Source organism: Corvus cornix, chromosome 4 (assembly GCF_000738735.6).
Source record: "Corvus cornix cornix isolate S_Up_H32 chromosome 4, ASM73873v5, whole genome shotgun sequence".
Lineage (NCBI taxonomy): Eukaryota > Metazoa > Chordata > Aves > Passeriformes > Corvidae > Corvus > Corvus cornix.
Genome location: NC_046334.1, coordinates 64,454,596 through 64,477,458, shown reverse-complemented (window position 1 = coordinate 64,477,458; position 22,863 = coordinate 64,454,596). Strand labels below are relative to the sequence as shown.

The 22,863-nt window shown below is 37.5% G+C and overlaps 1 protein-coding gene across 2 annotated transcripts in view; it reads left to right on the top strand.

Moving 5' to 3' along the window:
- The window catches only part of FAM193A (family with sequence similarity 193 member A), a 78,150-nt gene that overhangs the window by 22,055 nt on the left and 33,232 nt on the right, over positions 1-22,863 (top strand). For both annotated transcript variants that reach the window (XM_039551126.1, XM_039551125.1), the window contains exons 2-7: positions 9,705-9,770; positions 12,460-12,705; positions 14,972-15,138; positions 15,401-15,568; positions 17,635-17,869; positions 21,053-21,177. In XM_039551126.1, the coding sequence (XP_039407060.1) occupies positions 12,616-12,705; positions 14,972-15,138; positions 15,401-15,568; positions 17,635-17,869; positions 21,053-21,177 (785 nt within the window). In that variant the 5' untranslated portion in view covers positions 9,705-9,770; positions 12,460-12,615. The remainder of the gene's footprint in view (positions 1-9,704; positions 9,771-12,459; positions 12,706-14,971; positions 15,139-15,400; positions 15,569-17,634; positions 17,870-21,052; positions 21,178-22,863) is intronic.

Genomic DNA, 22,863 nt, shown 5'->3' with positions numbered 1-22,863 from the left:
TCTGTGGCAGTTGTTGAGGTAGGGCTGAACATACCCACCTGTAAATTTCATGGAATAAATAGTTAAAGTTGGCATCATTCAAATTAACGGCCAAGGAAGTCATTTGTTCAACAAAGTGAAATAGATTAAAAAAACATTATTCGAGTACAACTTTGCTTTAACTTCCATTTAAAAAGTTACATGATTGTAGATTGTTCTGTCTTATAACAGGATACAGATCGGGGTTTCATCTTTTTAATTTTGGATTATAAATTCTTCCCAGTTCCTGTAAAGATCATGGCTTTTTTGTGTGTGCTGACATTTTCATATTGTGAAATATAACCTGTGAACTCCTTATTTCCTAACAGGTGCTCATTTCCTGAATTTAGATTGATTCATCTAAAAGAAAACAGAGTGTGCTATTGAAGAATGCGTGGGAGGAATGGCACAGAATATAGATGTTGCTTCCTTATTACAGAGTAACAGTATCTGTGTTCTTTTCAAAGTACTACTTCAAAGTTGTCTTTTTGAGGTACTACTGAGAAAAAACTTGCCCTGGGGAGTTTCATGTGCTGTTCTTTGCAGTGTAGATGGTGTCATTTAAGATGGCTCTGTTTCTGAGTATAGATTTTTGTCAGTCCAGGTTTGATGGGCTTGTGAATTTTAAATAGCTGTTTAGACTTCAGTTTGTTCTGATTACTGTGCTACAATGGAATTGTTTTATTTTGGCACTGAGAATCCAAGGGAAAAATAAATGTAGCAGGTAAATAATCAGTTCTGTGTAAATCCACCAGAAGTGGTGATTTTACTTAATTTTCAGAGGTCTTGAGTCTTACAGAACTAGAAGTAGAAAGAAAACTGATTTTCTTTTTCTTCTCCATTGTCCAGTGCTGTCTGATTTCCTTCCTCCCTGCTCTGTTTTTAAAGGTTTTGTGTATATCTGGGCAAACAAAAACAAAACAAAAACTTAATTATGTATACTTTTTGCACAGACTTTTAAAAGTCATCCATGTATTTGATCTGCCAGAAGCTGACAGTGCATGATGAGCACTTCTGCAAAATGTGGAGGAAAAGATACCTTTAACTTTCTCAGACTACTAATATTATGCCTTATTTTGAAAAACAGCTCTGGGTACAGGTGATTTATTCTCCTTCCTCCTCCATCCCTGTAATTAGCTATAAATATTTGCTTCTTAAAAAAATTCTTTGGGAAAAAGTCTTGTTGGCCAAATATCTTAGACATGAGTTTTAGCAGGAAGTAGTAGGCACTTGTCATCTTGGTTCTGTTATAGGGTATCTCTCCAAATGGGTGAAATGGGGACAGCCTCCCCACCCACCCTGATCTCACTCTTAATACAAAACTGTTGCTGAACCAGAAAGCATTGGTCTTTTTGAAAAAGTCCTGTATATGCCTGCTACTTATAATTTTATAATTCCTTTCCTTAGACTGAACTTCCGTAAAAACAAAGACCTCAACTGGAAAAAGTATAATATGAAATAATTTCAGTTTCTGCTGAAAACTCCATTGACATTTTGACTTCTTATCAAAGGTCTTAAAGGATTTCACTGTTGGAAAAGAAGCAATTCAGATTTGAGATCTTGTGGGTGTGGGGAGAGGAATAATTTTGGGGGGATTTTAGCCATTTATAGTACACTTGCTTTGTTACCTACATGCAAGGTAGATGGAGCTTTCTAGATTAAACCTCCCCACCCTCAGCTTGTTGGCTTGCTTGACATCAGTAATTTACTTTAGGACTAGCTTTTACTAAACTATGAAAATAGTGTTGTGTTTACTTAAAGCAAAGTGATAAGTTTTAATGATATGACTTGTTGAAGAAGGGAAGCCTTCAGAGAACCTGTCTTGCAGGTTAGTCAGATTCTATAATAAAGAGTCTGACTTAATAAAGAAAACGCTGCAGCTCAATGTTATTACATAAAAAATATGACCATTGCAATAGAAGTGTCACTAAAATTACTGAAGTCTCATAATGTTGGTTTTATTTTTATTTTCCTCATTATTCATATGAGAATGTTTGTTATATTGGCTAAAGAGGATTTAACCTGGAATCTTACAAAGTTTATTTTGGCAGTAGCACATTTCAACAGAGAGAGAAACAGTTTTCATAAGCATTTTCTGGGAAGATGCTTGGATAGGGAGTACCTAATTTCGGTTTAATATGTTGGCTGTCTATTGCCAAGTATATCTTTATCTCAATATGTTGTCCCTAATATGAAGTAATATCATACTTCACCTGTTGGAGGGCTAAATTGAGTGGCCTCAACAGTAGCCTTGTTAGCTCCTTGCAATTATTTGGGTTTGCAGTTGAGTGTAATGCTTGCTCTCTGCTCTGCATATTTCTGCTTCTTGGTTGTCTTTACAAACAAAGTAAGTGTGAATTCTCAAGTTGATGAACAATCTTTTCTTAGAGCCAGCACTGTCTCTCTTCCTCCTTCCATCTTCATAGATCATTTCCTGTGTTTAGCCCTTGACTGTGTAATTCCCTCTGGTGAAGCATGATGGAGGGAGCATGGTACAATTGGCTGGAGTGCTCTACAGTCACAGGATTTCCACCCTGCCCCATCCGAATACATATACACAAGATGGTACATGAATCTGTGATGTGTTGGTTTTCAGAGCTAGTTGATGTATCTCACGTGGTGTTCTGCAGCAAATCTCTTCTTAATGATTTCTGTTAAGTACTAAAGCTATTGAACATAGATGTGCTCTGCACTAGGTGCCAATATAAGGGCTGAGTCAACATGTTGGCTGTATTCATGTGCAGAGCTTTTGCCCTCTGGAGCCTCTGACAGGCTTGTCATGAATGCTTTACTCTTGACTGTTGTTCAGCTTCTGACAACTTCCGTTTCTCCTGCTTCTGAATTATTTAATATCTAAAAAGTAGTTTATTTATATTTGAAAATAATATCAAAATTTAAAAAAAAATCTATATATCAAGAGAGTCACAAAAGCCTTTTAACACTCCTTGGAATGCCTGTTCTTTCTCAGCTTTCACTTTTTTTATATCCCTGATAATTGACATAAAGATTTAAAGGTTGTTGGAAATTATGTGTAGTCCAGTAGCTTTTCAAAGGAGTACCAGGGGACTGACTCATGGTATCACTGACTTGTTTATGTGTATTTTTTTCTTCACTGACATGTTTTCAATCTCAAGAGTATGGACTACACTGGAATAATGCAGGCTAGGCTGGGAAAGGATAATTGAGGTGTTTGTGAATATTAATGCCAAGGACAGAACACTTGGTAAAATGAATTGATAGTCTGCAAAGTTACTCAATTGGCCAGATCAAGTATTGGCTGCCTTAATATGGATAGTTGAACTTCAATTATTATCACCTTGTCTTTGCTTGCGCTGGTTTTTATTCGGTATTTTGGCACCCTTAGTAAAATCAAGGATCTTTTTGCGTAGGAAACCTTCACAACTTTCCCTGTTGGCGACGGTTGCAGATAATAACCACTTTATCTGTTTCGCTTCTATAATCCTGAGACTCCTTGGCAAGCAAGTCTATGTTAGGATGTACAACTACATTCTGTTCAGTGTCACTAGAGATGTGTGTGATTATGGCATGAAAAATTTAGATATTTGTCAGTTTCTTAATCAAAACACTCCTAGATCAAGGAGGGATACTATGGTAGTTCGTTCATCTTTTATCTTTATAGTTAATAAAACTAATTGGTGGTCTATACATTCATCCCCCGCCAAGACACGTTTCACTACTGTCTCATGCTAAACCATAGCTACGTTTGGAGTAGGAACTTCCAAGCTTTTCCCTTTTGCCCATCAAATATTTACCTATTTTAAAGCTACTGATTCAAAACTCTTAGAAATTAAATTTTGTATAACTGATGGCAAAAGACTTTTTCCCTCCCCTCCAAATGAATAATAAGACTCTAAAATCTGCTTCAGTGTTGCTGTGCTAATGAACCTGTAAATGTGTTGCACAGTACTGATTATTTTCCTGCCTGCTGTTGGGCATGCTGATTTTGCATTCTCCTTACTCCAGTGGAGGTTTCTAGGAAGAAAACCTTTACCTCTAATCTTTTTAAAAATATCATTTTAGTATTCTTTTCTTAGAGATCATGCTCTTCTACTACAAAAGCTCTTGTATTTTTGGGGGTTATTTAAAAACGAAAAATAAGAACTCCTCAGACTTCTATCTTCCCTTCTATTAGAAAAGTTTCCTGTTCACCTCCACTTGGGTGTCAGATTTTCATGACTGTGGACAGGGACCATCTGTGACCTTGGGCCAGCCTAGCTGGAGTGCAGCAGGCCCAGGCATGCTGTGATAGAGGGCACTTCTGCATTTCTTGGCCATGTTGTTATTGACCGTAAGTATTTGGATGTGGTCATCCTCTCCAACAGGATTCCTGAATGTAGTTCTGGGTAATCATTATCTGATTCCAAGACCTCCCTGGACTGTTTCTTTCAGTGTTAGACCACCCTTAACAACAAGTACTTTGATGAAAAAATGACAGAAGACACTATTTTTTTGTAGAGTATGTTCTGCTTTATTGGGCATATGCTTTGGTTTGCTTCAGCTTTGCAGTACTTGATATCTTGTAGGGGCTTATGGCATTTTGGTGGAGGAGTTTGTTCTTGCTTTCAAGTGGGCGGGTGCATGGCACTGGCCTGTCCAGAGTATGGCCAAGACAACCTTTTCTGTGAGAAACCAGGCAGTACTTTGCTTAGTCTCTTGGTAATATACTTCCAATGCCTTTAAAAATGCTCATGGGTTTCTTAAAGCAGATGAAAAATAATCAGTATATTGAAATAAATGAAATTTCGTAGGCAAGAGTGATGACACTGCCAAGTAGAACTGTTTCAGTTTGCTCTTCCTCTGAAAAACTGGGTTATACCAGATGTTAACTGGGTATAATGTGGACTTAAAAAAGGATTAAGGAAGGGCTAAGTGTTGATAGTTTACTGCTGTGTTTTGCATCATCATATCTCGATGGTGTTGTAATACATGTTTTGCACAGGCTACTGTCATTGCAGAGGCTGCGGTCACTCCTGCCTGTGTTCAGGAGCAGTGCTTTTTAAAGCAAACCTCAAAGCCCTGCCGTGCTAGAGGTCTGGCCAGCATGTTGTCCTGTCTGACAGTATTTGCTGCTAGAGAATGGAGAGACCTGCCTGCATGTGTAGAATAATCCTCCTGCTGTGTGCTTTCACAGGTCTTACCAGTCCAGGGGTCTCCTGCATCAGATTCTGTTTGTTAACTATGTTGAATGTCTCTCTGATGCATTTATTATCATTCTTTCCCCTCATGCACCAGGCATTTGACTTTGACAATGGCTTATCATTAAATCAGTTTGAGTTAGGGGGGAAGGATCCTAAATTTTCACTTACTGAAATCAGATTGTTTGCTATCTGTTGAAGTAAAGGCATAAAGAAATCATTCCTCATATCTGCAAGTCACTTAGGATTTTGTAAGCATCACTCATCTGCCAGCAGCAGTTCTGTCACCAATTTAGCTGTGTCTGGGAGAAGAGAGGAACAGTTCAGGCTGCGACTGGAGCGTGCCCAAGTCAGAGCTTCACTGGGGCTGCAGGGAGGGAGGTCTTGAGCAGAGAGTGGGACTTGAGAGAGCTGCTGCCGTAGGGTGATGGGTGACAGCAGTGGGAGGTGAGGCAGAGCTGCTCCAAGCAGTGTTGGGGTGGGCTTGCTGCTGGAGGTGCCTGAGAGAAGGCTGAGCACAGGACAGCCATGGCAAATGGGTTTTGGCTTTAAAATGCAGGCAGTAGAACAAGTGGCATGGACAAGACATCTGGATGGGTTTTGGGAGGGGTAGCTGGCCAAAGTTTCTTTAGTGTTACTCAGATACTTACAGATGTTTCAACAAACTTAATTTTTCAACTCCCTATATAAAAATAAACTAATTGATTCTAGTGGTATGGAATACAGTTATTATATTAGGACCTTGTAGAATTAAGTGTGGCCGTAATTGTCTCTTGGTAACATTGGTTTTTTTCTGGTCTGTCTTTCTTAATGCACCTGAGAAAATCAGTGCAATTTATCCTTGCTGTTTCTCTCTGGGAGAAATTTGATTCAATCTTGGTTTGGTTTTTTTTTGTTTTGTCTTTTTTTGCCTTTTTTTTTTTTTTTGCTTTTTTTGAGCATCACATTTCTTTTGAACCGTTTAAGGTTCAGTGACGGTGAATTGAGTCTAAATTTCCTTCCTGTGCTTTTCTGTTCCTGGGCTCTCCTGAGATCTTGCATCACTCTCACTTTCATGATGCTTGTGTGGCATCACAAGGCTTCAGTTGCAAGAGAGATGGGGGTGTGTTGTCTAGTAATGTGTCAGCCTCCTGAAGGTCTAATAGTGACAGGCTATTAGAGCAAATAGTGGTAGTCTCTGAGTGCTTATTTTCTGATTGCTCAACTGGTTCTTCAAGGTCATTCTGGTGTAATCAGGCAGTATTGTTTAAACTGTGATTCCCTCTTTCTTCATGCTTTCTGGTATGAATTATGCTGTGCCAAAATGTTGCATGCCTTATTCTCCAGAAAAATCAATGTTTTGGAGAAGGTAGGTTAGTGTGACAGTAACTTCCAAGGAACACAAGATATATTTCTCTGTATATTTTCCATTGTAAATAACATTTATAGTAAGAACAGAAATACCTCACACACACACACGCTTTTCATTATGGTGAAAAGTGCTTGTGGAGGTTCAGATGTTCCTGATGATCGATCCATGTCAGCCTTCCTTATGGCATTTACCTTCATAAAATAGCTTTTTAAAACACAAAACTTTAAAATCTTTGAAAAGGATACTAAGGAATGAAAAAATAAGGCTTTTTAAAATTAAATAAAAAAAGTTAGGGTTATCCAGAAGTGACAGCTGTCTAGCTTGTCACTTCCACTTGAATTCTCTGCACACAGAATTATATCTGTCAACATATGGCACAGTAACTAGATCTTGGAAGGTCCTTCTGCCATTCTTCAGTCTCTTTAGTTACATGAAGAATTTAGTGCTATTAGCTAACTTTGTCATCTGAGGCACTTTCTTGTTACAGACTTTGGCTAACAGCAATTTCTCTTTTGAAAGCTTAATAAATAAATAATAAAAAAAAAAATCTACTCCTCTAGTACTAGTGAAGTACAAAGCAAGCATTAACATACTGAAATTATTAGTGCAACTCTGAAGTCCTTGAGCTTCTTTAGGACTCTTGGCTGAATGTCATCCACTCTTGGTGGTTTGCTAATTTTTCTCTTGTCCATTTTCTCTGTACTGGTTTTTTTCTTCTAGCAGTGCTTTGCTTTGAAACAGATCCTCTAATGCATCTTCTGTAAAGAAGCCTTTTACTGGGAAAATAAGTTCCTCCGTAATGAACATGAACATGCAAAAAATAATTCTGGTCATTTTGCCCTGACCTTAGCTTATATAAGCTTTTTTTTAATGCTTCTATTAGTTTACTTACTTTAGCCTTACCGATCCTGACAGGCTCCTTGCTTCTCATGTGCCTCAAGAAAGGATTTAGTTGTAGTTTTTATACTTTTTTTTTTCCTTCCCTAAATTACTTGCGGGACTGTCTCATTGAATTTTTTTTTGTCTGTTTTTAACTTGCTATTGTTTGAGCCTCATTTGGACAGCTTTTACAAAATTCTTCTAATATTTTCTCTAAAATGTTATTTAGCCATCTCCTTCCTTGCCTGTCATGTCATTATGCATCCCCACTAAAGTCCTTCTTTTTTTGTGATTTTTATATTTCCTCTAGGCCTCACATATGTCTTATATCTCATTGCCTACAGACACTTAGTTTTTGATGATTCTCTTTGTTTCCTCCTATTTGTCTTAATTCCTTTCATTAAATTCCTTGGTGTTTGTTGCTCCTGCAGATATTTAGATCACTGTTAAATTCTGGGGGAGGGTTACTCTAATATTTTTAAGCAAATTCTGCACAGTGCTTAGGATCAAGAGACGGCTTTTCTGACAGCTTGTTCCATGAAGGAGTCTTTCCTGGTGTTCATGGCTTCATGTGCCATTTAGTGCATAAGAAAAACCTCCCATTGTTTTTGTCTTTGCTTTTGTAACATTTCTGAGTACCTTTGGCTTGGTCACTCAATGCCTGCATGTTTCAATGTGATGGCTCGTGTATTTCTCATTATCACTGTCCTGACTGTAAAGAAGGTAAATGTACTCTCTTAATGAATAAGTAATGTCTTCAGATAAACTTCTCTATTCATTAATTTTCTCCAAAAAAATGGTTTTGGCTGCAGATAACTATTTCATTCTAAACTTTCATACTGGTTTCTTTGTTTTTTAATGTATATGCATGCCAATAACCAGTGGACCTCCGGACTGGAGGATAACTTTTCTTGTTGAAGTAGACTTCTTCTAAGCAAAGAACCCTTATTTTTTCCACTTTTTGGAAAGTGTCTGAGTAAAAATAGGGAACACGGCAAGCGTTTTTGTTCCCATAATTTTGGACCTGAGATGCTTGCCTTGCGTATGAGGGGTTTTTTTGTAAATATCTACTCTGGAAAGATAGCATAGGGTATGGAAGTGAAGTTGTGCGAGTTCTTACTTGTATTTTCTCTAGCAGTGATTTGACAATCCACCTCTTTGCCTTTGGAAAAATTCAGCTGAAGGCAGTGACTTTGCAATAATCTCCCTGTCTCTAAACCGAGCAGTTGGTAATGCTGTGGATGTGTAAAACCTGAAGGATGCTCCTTTGCACTGAGGATGACTCCAGTCAGAGTATGGTTTGGGGACAGGGCAGAAATGTTTTCTGAATTCTGTCAATACAACACACAAGATGTCGGGGTTCTTGCATCAAACAGACTGGTTTTGTTGTGCTCTTTACAGCAGTCTTAGAAACGTTAATATGCAACAGCAATAGGTGGGAAACTGGAGGGCAAAAAGAGTTTAGCAAAAACATGTGAAAGGTGGAACAGAGGCATGAGGTAATTGATACCTGAAATTCAAATCCTCAACGAGTGCTCAAGAAGAGAGAGAGACTAAAATAATTGACTGACTTTATTTCTCCTTTCTCATTATTCAAAAATGAAATGCCTTTTCTTCAACTTGGTGTGATCTAGAGCTCTTCATTGTCACTGGCTTGAATTCATACATTGTCTTGGCTTTACTCTTGATTTAGTGTCCTCAAATAATGCTGTGTGAGAACACTTGGGGCTTGTAAAAGGCACTTCACTGCTATCCGGTGTAGTCTCTGTAGCACTTGTGTAGGTGAGATCTTGGAGGTTTCTGTACGAGTTATAACCTGGGGCAGGAGGAAAGCTGCTGCAGTGGAATAGCTCAATGCCATTGGGAGGCTTGGTGTGGAATACTCTTCTGGTTAACACTGCCTATTTTTCTAAGCAGTATGGTATTGAACTTTCAAAATGCAAGAATCTTTGTTAATTGTTCTGATTTACAATACAAATATAAAAGCTAAATGCAAACAATCAAATACTGAAGGAAAAATGTAATTTTTCTTATGACTCTTCTCTTTTCCTGTATCAGTTATTTCAGCTCGGAGTTACTACTGAAATAGCTTTAGTGCAAAAGTTTAAAATCCAAACTTTTGCATCCGTAGAACTTTTTTACAGAAGAAAAGGAGATTTCCATCTCTGCAGTAGAACAATGATTCAAATTGCAAAAGCTGTTGTATCAGTCTTAAGATACTGAGGAAGATTTTGTTTAATTTTTATAAAGCTCTTTTAACAATAAACTATTGTCACCAATCTGTTGTTACTTTTTCCCAGGTTTCGCTAAATGGTACACAGTTTACAGACAGTTCTGTTGGATCAGAATTCACAGGTATTTCTCAGGTATGTGCAGTCAAATTTTGTGGGTGTATATAAAAGCAGAATTATTTACTAATGGGAGATAGTAAGCAGTATTAAAGGTACTAAAGCAGACTCTTCAAAAAGAATGCTGTGTGAGATTGGGACTTTGCTAATTGAAGTCAGTTTCTGATGATTCCCTATTCAAGCTTCAAAAAGCAGTGGAAGCTTTTTTTTTAAAGTAAAATTTGATTGTTGTAGTATGCTTGAAATTGGACACGGATATTAAAAAAACCTATGCTGTTTTATGGTAATAAAGTTATTCTTGCAAATAAATCTAAATACATAGCAGAGATGCAGTTACTTCTGTTCCAACTTGTCCTACTTCCAGCTTTCATTTATGAATGCTATATCTGAACGTGTTTCAGAGTGTGAGTGAGACTGGGTTTTTTCTTGTAGAGATGCAGCCCACATTTTTTGAAGCTTGACTAGTGGAAAAATATCTTGCTTTTCCCAAAAGTTGCACTTTGCTCTGATGATGCTGAAGAGACATACAAATGTGACCTAATTGCAAGCTCTCCTAATCCAGCAAGAGTTTACTGCTCCTGTTGAAATGATCACATGAACAGTCACTGCATTCATCACATTTTAAATAAATGAGAAACTGCAGTTTATAGCTTCATTTTAGTAGGACAGAATCATAACAGGTATCAGAGATGCTTATGGTCTAGATTTTGTCAAAGTTCCGATTTTCATTCTTGGTTTGCATTGTGCTCTAGGAACCAAAGGCTTTAATTTGAGCTTCAAATTTGTTGTAAATATGGACCCAGTGGGGAGATTGTTAGGGTTTCACTGAGTCTGGCCAGAACAAAGATTATTGTTCCTCCTGTGTTTGCCATGGCTTTTTAATGATTGTGGTGCAGCTTTAACCAAGTTACACAAACACCACTTCTAGAAGTCCCTGCAGAGTGGCTGAGGTGTGTTTGCCATGACCTTTACCTTTGCAAAAAAGTGTCAGGTTGTCTTAACTTCTGAACTTTTACATTTTTGTCCTCTTCTTTTCCTACTTGTTGGAAGATGTCCTGCAAATAGTGTTCATAAGGATTTGCCTGCAAAATAGCTATGAAGATGTCATCATTCTTACAGGGTCTTAATCTGGCTTTTAAAAAAAATTCGTTTAAGAAGGAAACTTTCAGGGCTAAGGCATGAGCAGCCATGGCCTCCTGCATGCAGGGTTTTTAGGCATGAATGAGATCTTCAGTTGAGTGCAGGTCAGCCAAAAGGAATGTCTAACTTGAGAAATCTGTTGGTGCTTGTAGAGCCAATAAAGGAGTTGGTCAGTCCCAGCCTTTCAGGTGGCAGAGGGAGTCTTCCTGCTTGAGAAGGTTTCCTGAAAATCTGCAGCAGGCTCCTGGAGAAATTGTGTTCTTTTTCCTGCCTTAGTGCTTAGGTGCAAATTCTAGAAGTGGTAACAGTGAGAAAAGGTTAGCTGTTCTTACTAAATCTGTTAAATTTCTCATGAACTTCTGAAAGATAGGAAGATACTTGTGGAGATGAATTCAGTGTGTCTTTTGGGTTTTTATGTCTAGAATTCTTAGTTTGTCGTTCCATATTGCTGAGTCTGTCAGTTTTCCAAATGTGAAGAGCACAAAAATCACAGTTTATAATGCTCTGCTGTTTTTCTTTAGATGTCAGCAATAGAGAATTGATTTGTTGTTGTTAAGACAAAAAGAGAGTGAATTATGGTTTAGCTTTAACTGGTCCTTTGCCCAAAAGAAGTGTTCACCTGTCCTTGTGCAGTTCAGCCTTACAAGATCATTAAAGCTGTCTTTTTGTTAGTATTGAGATTGGAGCAGCATTGAGAGCAATGCTTGAACTACTTAAAGTTTACTTTTTCTTTGAGAAAGAATTTAGCTGTTTTGATGCACATAGAATATGTTGCTAACTAAGGCAGAGTTAGTAGTTCTAATACAATTGGGCAACTCTGTGATCCTGCTATTAAATGATATTTTGTTCCAGTCGTCTTCTCTTAGGTCTGATAAAGTTGGGTTCTCTTTGCCTTGTGCTGTCTGACTTGTTTTTGACTGTCAGTCTTGGTGAAGAATCAGCATTTCATGGCTGAACCATAGTTTCATGCACTGTAGCATCTTGGGAAAGAATTTAGATTTTGAACTACCTCTGTCCTATGTTGCCAAGTCTACTTTATTCAATAGCTGATAGTGGATTTTAGGACCCCACTGATTTGTTTTGTTGAAACTGATTTAAACTTTTATTTTGTAATAAGCTTAGCTGAAAGTTACTTTGTTTCAGGTATTTTTCATTCATATTTCAGTATTATAAAAGGAAGTGTCACAGAGCTTCAAAGATGTTATTTTTCTTTTTTGTCTGTAAAGGATGACAGTAAAAGGAATTTGTACTATCCCTTTTTATTTTTACTTACTAGATTATTACATCTAGGCTGAAATATTTTAGGGGGAAAGACTGTAGGCCGTGCTCCCTGAAAACATTTCTTTCTAAATGGGAGTGTATTAGTAGTCAGAATTGTTTGCCCCATGGATATTGAGACTGCTGTGTTTAGTTTTGGGACACTCCAAATATTCACCGTTTTATAACAACTAGTAAAATACATGTGTTGTTTTTTGGGGGTTTTGTTGTTTGTTTCAAATGTCAGAATAAGTTTTTCTGGTATGTATTCTGTGAATAACCAGCTACCTATCAAAACACTTGTTTGCAGACACCATTTACCTTTGGCTTGGGCCAAAGGGCACCATATACAACTGGCGAGCATTGTCTTCTTTGTAGAAGTGAACGAAAAGATACTTCGCTTCCAGAGAGCGGAATAAAAAATTCTAGCAAAACAGCACTTTCCACATCTCCAAAAGCAAACAATATGCTGCATCTTCCACTGTGGGTGTGTCCAGACTGTCGAAGAACAGTCGAAAAGGAGGAGAGGCACGCTACAATAGAGCAATCTCTCGTGGTAAGTTCTTCAGTAGACTGAGAAGATGCTTAATTATGGGCTACATGTCACTTTGTGCCTTGGAACCACTGGAACTGTAAATGCTTAAAAAGCATTTTAGGAGATTCTGAGTTGGTTTTCTTATGAGATAAACTGAACAGGCAAGTTGTTCCAAAAGCGAGGAGTTCTGGTTCTAAGTTGTGGAGTTTTAAGTAGAGCAAGGTTTGGATCCATTTTTTACTGAGGTTTTTGCTTTTAATTCATTGGATCTCAAGCTTTGTCCTTATCCACTTTACTTAAATTCAGTTTCTTCTGCTCTTTCCAACATGACCTTACTCATACACATTTTTCTATTCTGTCTTCTCATGTTGTGTTTTCCTCTCTTTGTGATAGGTAAACTATCTGAATCTTCCTTGTTCTTTCAGTAGATTTCTTGAGTCACTGCACTTGGCACTGACACCTCCCTGCAGATTTCTGAGCGTCATTGTCTTTTCTTTCCTGTATTTTTTAATAAAGAAGCACAACTTTGCATAGCATGAATGTAACAGTTTCCTAGTCTTGGTAGCACTGCAAGCAACAATTTAATACGTGGTACTAATATTTCAAGTCATAAATTCAGCCTCGTGTAAGAGCTGTGCTTAGTGTTGCAGGAAGATACTAAAAGTTCATTAACAGGTCCAGCAAAACCTCATTGGCAGTAAACTATGTTATACTGCAGAACCAAGTCTTCAGGATTGACCTGGGAAGTCACACACTTGGGATAATTGGAAGTACTGAAGATTGCAGCTGACATCTCCTTGCAGAGAGCTAATAGGCTGTGCACATACAGATTTTTATTTCAGTAAATCACTGTGAAGAGGGATTGTATAGAGGGTGTCATTAAGCTCATGTTAAAAGCATAGTTAAAAACGTTTTTGTGAGGAAAATTTAAGAGTGTATCACTTGTATACAACTTGTGTTTACAGATAATGTTGCTATTAACAAGGGTAGTAAAACTAATCAAAAGAAGTTACATCTAAGGAAATTACAGTGGTGGTGTGGTAGTAAACACATCCTAGAGAGTTGAAAGCACAGAAAGACTGAGGCACATTATTGTTCAGTTGAGTCAAAATTTTTGACACATTTAAGTTCTGTTTAAGAAACTAGTAAAAAAAAAAAGTGTCCTAGATGTGCAAGGAAGGCAGGATTTGCTTTCTAAGTGTTTTGTTAAGTTATAGATGCTCCAGGTGTAAATAAAAATTTGCATTTTTTTTTTTTTAATTTGGCAACTGTTTTCTTTTTTAAAGAGGAATTTTTAAAAGTAGACAGCAAATGGATTTTCCAGATTGGAAGCTTGACATAAAAAGATCACTATATGAATTAGGTGGCTAGTCAAATTAGAGAAGCCAGTTGGGAAAAAAAGCCAAAATTAGCTAAAAAAAAAACCAAACCAACAAAAATTGTTACCAGTGACTGCAAGTCAGAGTACAGGTGGTTTGCTGTAGATGTTCCTGTGCTCCGGTTGCTCTTGCTCTCATTAGCTTCCTTGGTAGCAACTGCATGCAGGTTTGTTCTTACCTATGTCTGCATCCTGATCCAGGATTTGGAGCACAAAAAGAACCATCTTCAATCATACTACTGATGTGGGAGAGGTCTCTGCCTGGTGCCAGAGAAATCTGGTGGCAGACTTGGGAGGGTGCAGGAGAGAAGCATGGCGTGTGCCTGGGGCTGGAGCACAGAGAAAGGAGAGAAACTGGAGACAAAAATAGCAGCTGTCTTGGGCAAGTGGTCTGTGTCATCTGCTAGATTTGAACAGCACTGTGCACAGGAGATGGCATCCATTTCCAATGGCAGCAGCTTTCTAACATCCATTGCTATGAAATACTGTGTCTGGCTGTACAAACAAGGAGATTTTATAATTTTTGCTGGAATGGATTGTTACACTCTGGAAGCCAAGCATACTGTTACATGAAGACTGAAGAAACAGTGCTGGTTTATGATTAAGTGTGGATGATGCAAGCCTTCCTTTAGCTTAGTTTATTGTTTATGTTTACGTTTATCACATAAAGGTGATAATTATAACCAGCATACTTTGGTCATTAGAAACAAAGCTCTGTTTGTATTGTCGGTCGTCTCAGTCCATATCTTGCATTTATTAGGCTTTTGGAAGACTAATTCTTTGTGCCTGATTGAGTGTCCTCCCAAATACATGCAGCATTAAGAATTGCCACTTCAATATTTGCCTACCTAATAACATTTCAGACCTTACAAACTGAAGGCTACCTGCTTGGTTTTGGGTTTTTTTCAGAGCCAAGATTTCCTTTTGCACATGCCTCTTGGAAACAGTGGATCACAGCAGGAATCTGTAGGAGGAGGAAGAATAACTGTTGGTGCACAGACGGTGCCTGCTGCAGATCTTAGCAATTCCTCTCCTTCAGACATAGCGTGCAACTGTGAGGCCTGTAATGAACGCAGGTAAGAACTGAACTCAACCTCAGCAGCATGGTTGTTGTAGTCAGACTTTGGCAGTATTGTAGCTTGTTTGTACATGTGTGCTTAAACTCTTGAAACCAGTTGTCTGACAGTAACAGTAATTTCTGGATGGCAGTATTTACCCAACTTAATACTTTATTCTAGGCATTTTCAGATGTACTTTCTTTTTTCTGGAATAGTAGGAATCAATACACCTATGTGATGTATACAAATAGAGGGTAATTATTTTTGTCTTCACATGCAGAGAAAACTCAGCAGAGCCTGAACGTGAACCTCAGCAGCTTCAGAATTACTGGTCCGAAGTCAGATACATGGTTCGGTGTATTTATCGCCAAGCTGGGACCCCTTTGGCAGATGACCAAGACCAGTCGTTGGTACCAGATAAAGAAGGAATGAAGGAGCTGGTGGATAGGTATATCACTCCAAAGAATATTAATTCTATTTTGTTCAGGATTTTTCAATACTAGTTTGGATGCATGGGAAGCTATTAAATTCATATGCTGTTTGCAATAGGAATATAAATGTATAATTATGAAAGGTACCAGAATCTTATTCTTCAGAAGACCTTATTCATAAGACAGTGTTAAGTTTGAATTGCCCCACATGAAAGTCTTACCTTGTGGAATTAGCCTGAATTAGTAGTAGTAGTTAGTGCTTGCACCTTACTGTGATTGTATCACCTGGAAGAAATTTCATAAAAATAAAAAAAAGTTATATTGGACATTGATCACTAGATTAGGTGGAGTCCAAGAATTTCATTCTTATTTTAGAAGTCTCAATTGTAACTTTTCTAGGTATTGAAGTGAATTTGAAGATGGGCTTAATGAGATCCTCAGTGGTGGGTTTTTTGCTTTTTAAGAGTAGTGTGGCAAACCTTAAAGGGCTCCAGTAGGATCATCTCAGTTTCTGTCTAACTCAGTGTGTGATCAAGGAGTTCTTGTTCTCCGTGGTTTCACATGTTATTAATATACTGAGATCTGACCAGTGTAACCAGCTGTAGTTCTCATATGTGCAATTTCTAGTTGAACCCAAATTCTGGTGAGGTAAAGATGCGTTTGAAAGAGAAATTAATCTAGCACTGCTCTTAATATGACTGTACACCTGAACTGGCTTTAAGAGATAATTAAATAAGCGTATTGCACATTGCTTATATAAAAACTGTTTGGTTTTGAACATGAGTTGTGTACAAGCAGAGTAATACAGTGTCCCTCCCTATTAGTCACACTTGTAAGTGATCAAAACACACAATATAGGCTTGGAAATCAAAGATGTTCAAATGTTGCATAGTGTGTTGGTAATTAAAACGGAATCACAGCTAAAATGGTTGTTGACGTTATGCATTTTCTCCTTAATGGAAAAACTTTGGAAATCAAAACGTACACTGTGTAGCTTTCTTATGTACTCAGGAGCTTTGATTACTCAGAACTGTTTTTCACTTTTGAGAGAGATTATTAAAATACAAAGACAGAAACAGGATCTCAAAGGAAACCTTAAATGTCAGTTGGATTATTTTTCACTTGAGTTTCTTATGGTCTCTAAAGTGTAAAATAAAAAAGGATACAGTTTGGGCAGGCACCAGTGTGTCCAGTCTGTGGTGCTAATGTCATGCAGAATTTTTTCACAAAGATAGTCACTGTAGGTATTGAATGCATAAAAAAACCCCAGAAAAATCCTCCATTTAGGTAGTATGCAGAAGACCATGTTACAGCTGAGTAATTGGGTTTAAAAGGCAGAAGTTCCCAGTTCCATGCTCAGCTCTTGTTAGACACTGCTGGCAAAAATGGAGCGTCTAGTCATCTTTGTTGGAATAAGTAGTGGTGCCAAGTAATGTCCCTATTGTATGTTGGAATACTTGATGGCAATATAATAGGACTGGTTTTGAGTGGTGAGGGAAAAGCATGGATTAGATAGCTGCAGACTTCTATTCTCCTAACTCTTAAGTACTTACCCCATTCATTTCTTCTTCCCCACCTCCCTGTACTGTAAAAAAACCAAAGCGTTCTGTGCATGCTTAAACTCCATGCACAGAAATTTAGAATGAAATTGAATTATTTAAAGTGGCTCAAAGCAGCCATTGTGTTCAGTTTTCTTCTGTAGACACAAATTTGTCCCATGTTAAGAAGAACATGGAGCAGTTGTGAAGAGCCTTATCTGAAGAGTCTGGGTGCCTGTAGGGTTGGATGCAAATGAAGTTAAGATTTTGAGCTCGCAAGTTGAAATGAAATTGTAAAGCCCTAAATCAGTTTGCTCCTCACGTGTGCAAGCATCCTAGTCCCAAAGGAGCTCAGTTCTGTAGTTTTGAAGGAGGGGACTGGACTTGTTCTCTGAGGTTTAAAGTAGTTCTCTAAACCTGAGCCACTGAGATTATTTTTGAGGATGATAATGGTAACTGGTAAATACTTCTAGGAAAATGAAAACTGTTGATTACATGCTCTCTCTTTTTTTTTCTTTTTTGTCACAAATATTCTAAAAATAAAGGCTTTGTGAAAGAGATCCATATCAGCTTTATCAACGGTTGGAACAGCAGGCTAGGGAATATGTGCTTGAAATGAAGGTTCGTCTGCTCAGACACTTGTCCCTGGGATCTAAGGTTGCATCAACGTTAGCGACAGAAGGGCCACCCCAGGCACAGCAGTTCATCTCACTCCTACTTGAAGAATACAGTGCACTCTGTCAGGCAGCGTGTACAATCAGCGCCTTCCTAGTTACTCTGGTAAGACTGAAAAAACAGCCTGTGTGCTCCTGCTTTCCAGGGCTAATGCTGACAGAGTTGTTTCTGGGCTCTTTCAGGTGTCTTCTGTAGTTGTAAATTGTAAGGTTCATTTTTCATCCTTAGAGACAGGGAGATTCTGAAAATGCAGATTAAATATTCAGAAGTGTGGAGTAGGCATTTCTTAGAGTGGCTTGATGAAATTATCTTGTTCGCAGAGAAGAAGCTGGGAAATTGTTTGTGGCACTTACTCTGAAACAAATCTTTAAGCAGATTTACAAATACTAGATATTCTAATGTGGAACACACTTCTCTGTTAATCTTTAATGGTTTCTTGACAACCATGATTAGGTCGCACCAGCTTCTGTGTGTAGTGCTAACTTAAATTGTTCAACTTTTCACAGTCTAGGATGGCTACTTGAAAAGATTGTGTTGCCTCAGACTTAAACTGCTATGTAATTTATTATCTCTAAAGTTCGTCCATAAATGTTTTTTTTTTTTTTGTCAACTGATTGTGATGTTAGACTTGGGATTACATTTTTGGGTATAAAAGAGGCAGTAGCCTTAAAAATTTCTTCTTGAGTAACTGTCCATTGAGTCAGTAATACAGTAAACAAGTTCTGTAATTCTATTTGTTTAAGGTCTTAGAGGGTTATTAATCCTATTTTGTTATTAATCCTTTCTTGTGCATCCTTTGTTAATGTCCTTATCCTTTCCAACCCTTTTCTTGTGTAAACTTTCTGCAAGTAGAAAAAAAAAGGTGGATAAAATGGGGAATTTGGATTTTATTGCCAGTTAGGTGAAAGTGACTGTCCAAATGGGTAAAGAGAGGAAAAAATAGATACTACATAGATTATGATGGCTGCAGGTGAGGCTATAAAGTGGAGAGGAAGCAGAGTTTCATTACTGAGGTAGTTCATAAAATTAAACTTGCAAAACAGGAAGATGTTTCTATTAAGAAGCTTGAGCATATCTACTGCTTTTTTTTCTGTTGTCAGTGCTCTGTATTTGCTGTTGTCTGTATTATCTTCCCCAGCTTTATCACTTAGATACAGAGGTGAGGTCACTGCTATCTCCTGTTTATTGGCTGCTTTTAACAGTCATTTAGTTTCTAATAAGGTGCTTGAGAGAGGATTGCTCTTCAGGTTGATTTGCATTGCAGCTTCTTCAGCTGTAAAACGAATGATTTGCAGTACCCCTTAGCTTTCTCAAGGTGGATCTGCCAATAATGAACCCATTAGTGCCAAAATTACACAGCTGATCAGAAAATAACCATTTTATACCTTTTCCCTGGCAATTTCTGTGAGCTAGTAATTGTGAAAACTTGGTAGATATGGGAGATTGAAATAATAGCCATGAGAAAACAGAAGATGCTTGAACTTTGCTAGTCAACCCCTTTTGTGACAAAACTAAAAGTAAAATAAAATTCCTCTTGTCTTTTAAAAAACAAAGTATAAGAAAACACAAAGTACGCCAGATTTTTCTTGTCTTTTTCCTTCTGCAACCCTGCAAGTAAGTACTGAAAACGTCTTTCTACTGAGCTGTGACATTGAGAAACTGAAATGTGAGAATGTAGGATACTGTCTCTTGTCATACATTTCTTCGATTTATTAAATAACCTTTTTATTAAATGGAGTGGTATGTCACAGCTTTCAGTACAGGTGGTAGGGTCACTAGCTTTTTCAGTGTGCATGGATGTTTCCTCTCAAGATACCAGTGCACTATGGAAGAAGGAATCTTTTCAGCTGAAAACATAAAAGGCAGCCAAGATCTCTAAACTTAGTGCTGCCTTCGTTTTAAAGATAAAAGCTTTGCACATAGTGTACTGTATAAAGGCATATAATCCCTTGAACCTCCACCTGTGAGAAACTGATTTCTCAATGAAATTATGAACAGTTGTCCTTCCTTTCAGAGGACTTCAAGAGCAGGAACTAAAGCCATGTGCCCTACCAATGTAGGGAATGACGGATTTTACTGACAGCAATTTGGAAAGATTGTGGTCAGTACAGAAGGGCCCTCAAGTCCACAGCATAGCAGACTAGAGAGGAAAACTTGCCTGGTATTTCTTCGTGAGAAACACCATAATCTGTGCAAACATACTCAAGATTTTGTAGATAAGTGTTGACAGTTTTGTTCACAGCATAATATGGAAATTCCTTAAGAAATCGAAATGCCTCAGTGACCCTTGAGAAATTATTAGCATTTTATAGAAATATAAAATATTTTGAAGATATAATATTCAAAATGCAAAAGTACACGTCCTGTGCCACAAAAAACCCCGCTGCCCACCCTTCTTAATAATAATGCTTCAAACTTAATTGTTTTTTTAAATTCTGGTAGTCTTGTCTTCAGGTGTGATATAAATATGTTTGATTGGTTTATTTTTTAACCTACTATGATTAAAAAAACTATAAAATTCCGAAGCATAATGGTGTTTCTGGGTGCTAGGGGTTATAGTGCTTAAGATCCACTTGCTGATCTGAGAGCCAGAATGCTTGCATTTAATTCTGCTGTGTGGGTGAGTCCAGGTGTAGAAAACCTCCATACTGCTGGGTATATGTGGGAAAAATTGCTGCCTTGAAAAATATAAGTGTTTTGAATTCTTATGTTTTAATTATAGTAGTTTTAAGGTTTAGCTCTTGAAATTACATCCAGTTATGTGTTAAGTAACCTCAAATACAAAAATGTTCTGCTTACTAGAGAAGTAAGTTGTTGGTCTTGTCTGTTTAGAGAACTTCATTTTTTAGGCTGTAATTGAGAAGAACTGTTTATTTGATTTTATGTCAGTTTTGAATAAAGATTATAGGTGACATTGCATATGTGTCTTACAAGATAAGTTCGAAAAACTGAAAAATAATCAGAAATGACAATTGCTTGACAAGAAAACGTGAAAATTACAGGTTCAGATCATAAAATACATCTTTTGGTGCAGAAATGAATGGGAACTTTGAATAATGTAGACTTTTTTTTTAATTCATGACAATTTAGAAGGAATGATGCTATGGTTATTTAAGTCATTAAAAATTGCTTAAATTCTGAGGTTTTGGGTATTAAAACTGCATAAGATCTGAGCTGGTTCATCCAGCCTTTAGGTTGGAAATTAGACTTTTAAAAAAAATCTTGCCGTGGACAAAATTTTTTTTTTTCTCTAACCCTGGCTTATTTCTGGTTGTTTTATCATTACAGGAAAATGAACATTTGAAGAAATTTCAGGTGACATGGGAATTGCACAACAAGCATCTATTTGAAAATCTGGTATTTTCTGAGCCACTCTTGCAGAATAGCTTGCCAACGTTGGTGTCACAGCTAAGGTAGAGTTTAACTTTTGTTTTGTGGTTTCAAGAAGAAATGAAAACCCATGTTTGCAACCACAGGGGAAAAAAAGATCTGCTGCTACAACTGAATTGGTAAAAATCTTTGTGGATCTCTCTTGAAAATTACAACTCTCATTTGCTTAGTTGTAGGTTACCCAGTAAAATGACAGCATCCTATGTAAATACTGATAGTATGACTGAATTGTACTGTTTTCAATTATCAGGCGTTGCTGCTGTTTTTACAGCTCTACGGGTAAATTAAAGCCTCACTGTCTTCTACTTCGCATAGTGCACAGAACTGAATTTGGAGTTTTAAACCTTTTTTCATTGGAGAAAGCAAAAGATACACTCCCTGCTTGCTGTATGCTTGTAGGTCTTGTGGCTTTAAAGCTCCTGAGGCATTAAATTGCATTTTTTCTTAGTAGGGTTGCTCTGCTTGTAATTTGTGTACTGCCAAAGCATTTGGTTTTTCTAGGGTAGAGGTGTTAATAGAAATTTTCTTTACCCTAAATCTGAACATTTTTAACATACAGTCATAGGTGGTTCATCTTGAACTCTCAGTCTTCTTTGTGATGAAGTCGCATTTATGATCTGTGTACACGTGTTTTAAAGGTATTGTCTTGGATAAGTTTCCCCGGTACAAGAGCACTTCATCTAATTCTGTCACAAGTGATGTTGCTCACAGTGAATGAAGAAATTTCTTTTGAGTCCTCCTTCTGCTAGCAGATACTAGAAAGGAAAACGAAAAAAGACAAAAAACTTTAATTGTTGCCAGACTCAGCAAGAAGTCTAAGGTCTCTTGTAAGTTACCCAATTCATGTAGATGAAACTGGGTTGATATTGAAAACCTTTCTTACCCCCCCTCCCAACAGCTAATTTTGTTGCTATGTTCAACAACATGTTGTTTAATTGTGTATTTTTCCAGTGGTCTGTGGCTTCTTTTTCTGTCACTGTTCTCCATCATGTCCATGCTTTTTGACAAGGCCTCTCTTCATCTCCTGACTATATAAAAATGTTTAAATTGCCTTCATCTGCAGAGCTAAGAATGGTCTAAGTGAGCCTTATGATCATTTCTTAACAAAAGCATTTTTCATTTCATTTACCTGTTCTTCTCAACTGCTACTGCAATTAAAGTCAGAGCAACACAAGTTGTTTTTCTGCTGTCACTGTGGTGACAGCCACCCTCAAATCTTAAAATATGATGAAATCAGAATCTCTTCCTGCAGGAGTTTCTTTTCCAGTGCATTTGTGTTTGCTAGGTAGCTTATGTGAAACACCTTTAAACTTACTGTTTTACGTAGTTTGATTCACATGAATCATTTTTAGATAGGAAAGGTTCAGCAGAACCCATTTCTAGGTTTTATAGTGTATGTCCTGCTTTTCTTTGATAAACGTAGTCTATGTTTGTATTCATGGACTCTCAGGATTTTACTGTTGAGTTCTCTGTGTCTTGAAGTGACAGAATTAGATTTCTCTTGGAAGGATACATTTCTGCCTTCCATTGGAAATTGGTGGAGAAATGTTCTATCACAGAAGCCTCACACAGAAAAGCAGGGATCAGCCTAGGCCTCTAGACATTTGGTCAACAGAGAATCACTTATGTGCAGTAGAGCAAGTATTGCCAGAGTTTCTTTACAAAAGAGCATTGGCCTCATTATTTTCTCTTCCTGAGGAGAAACGTGA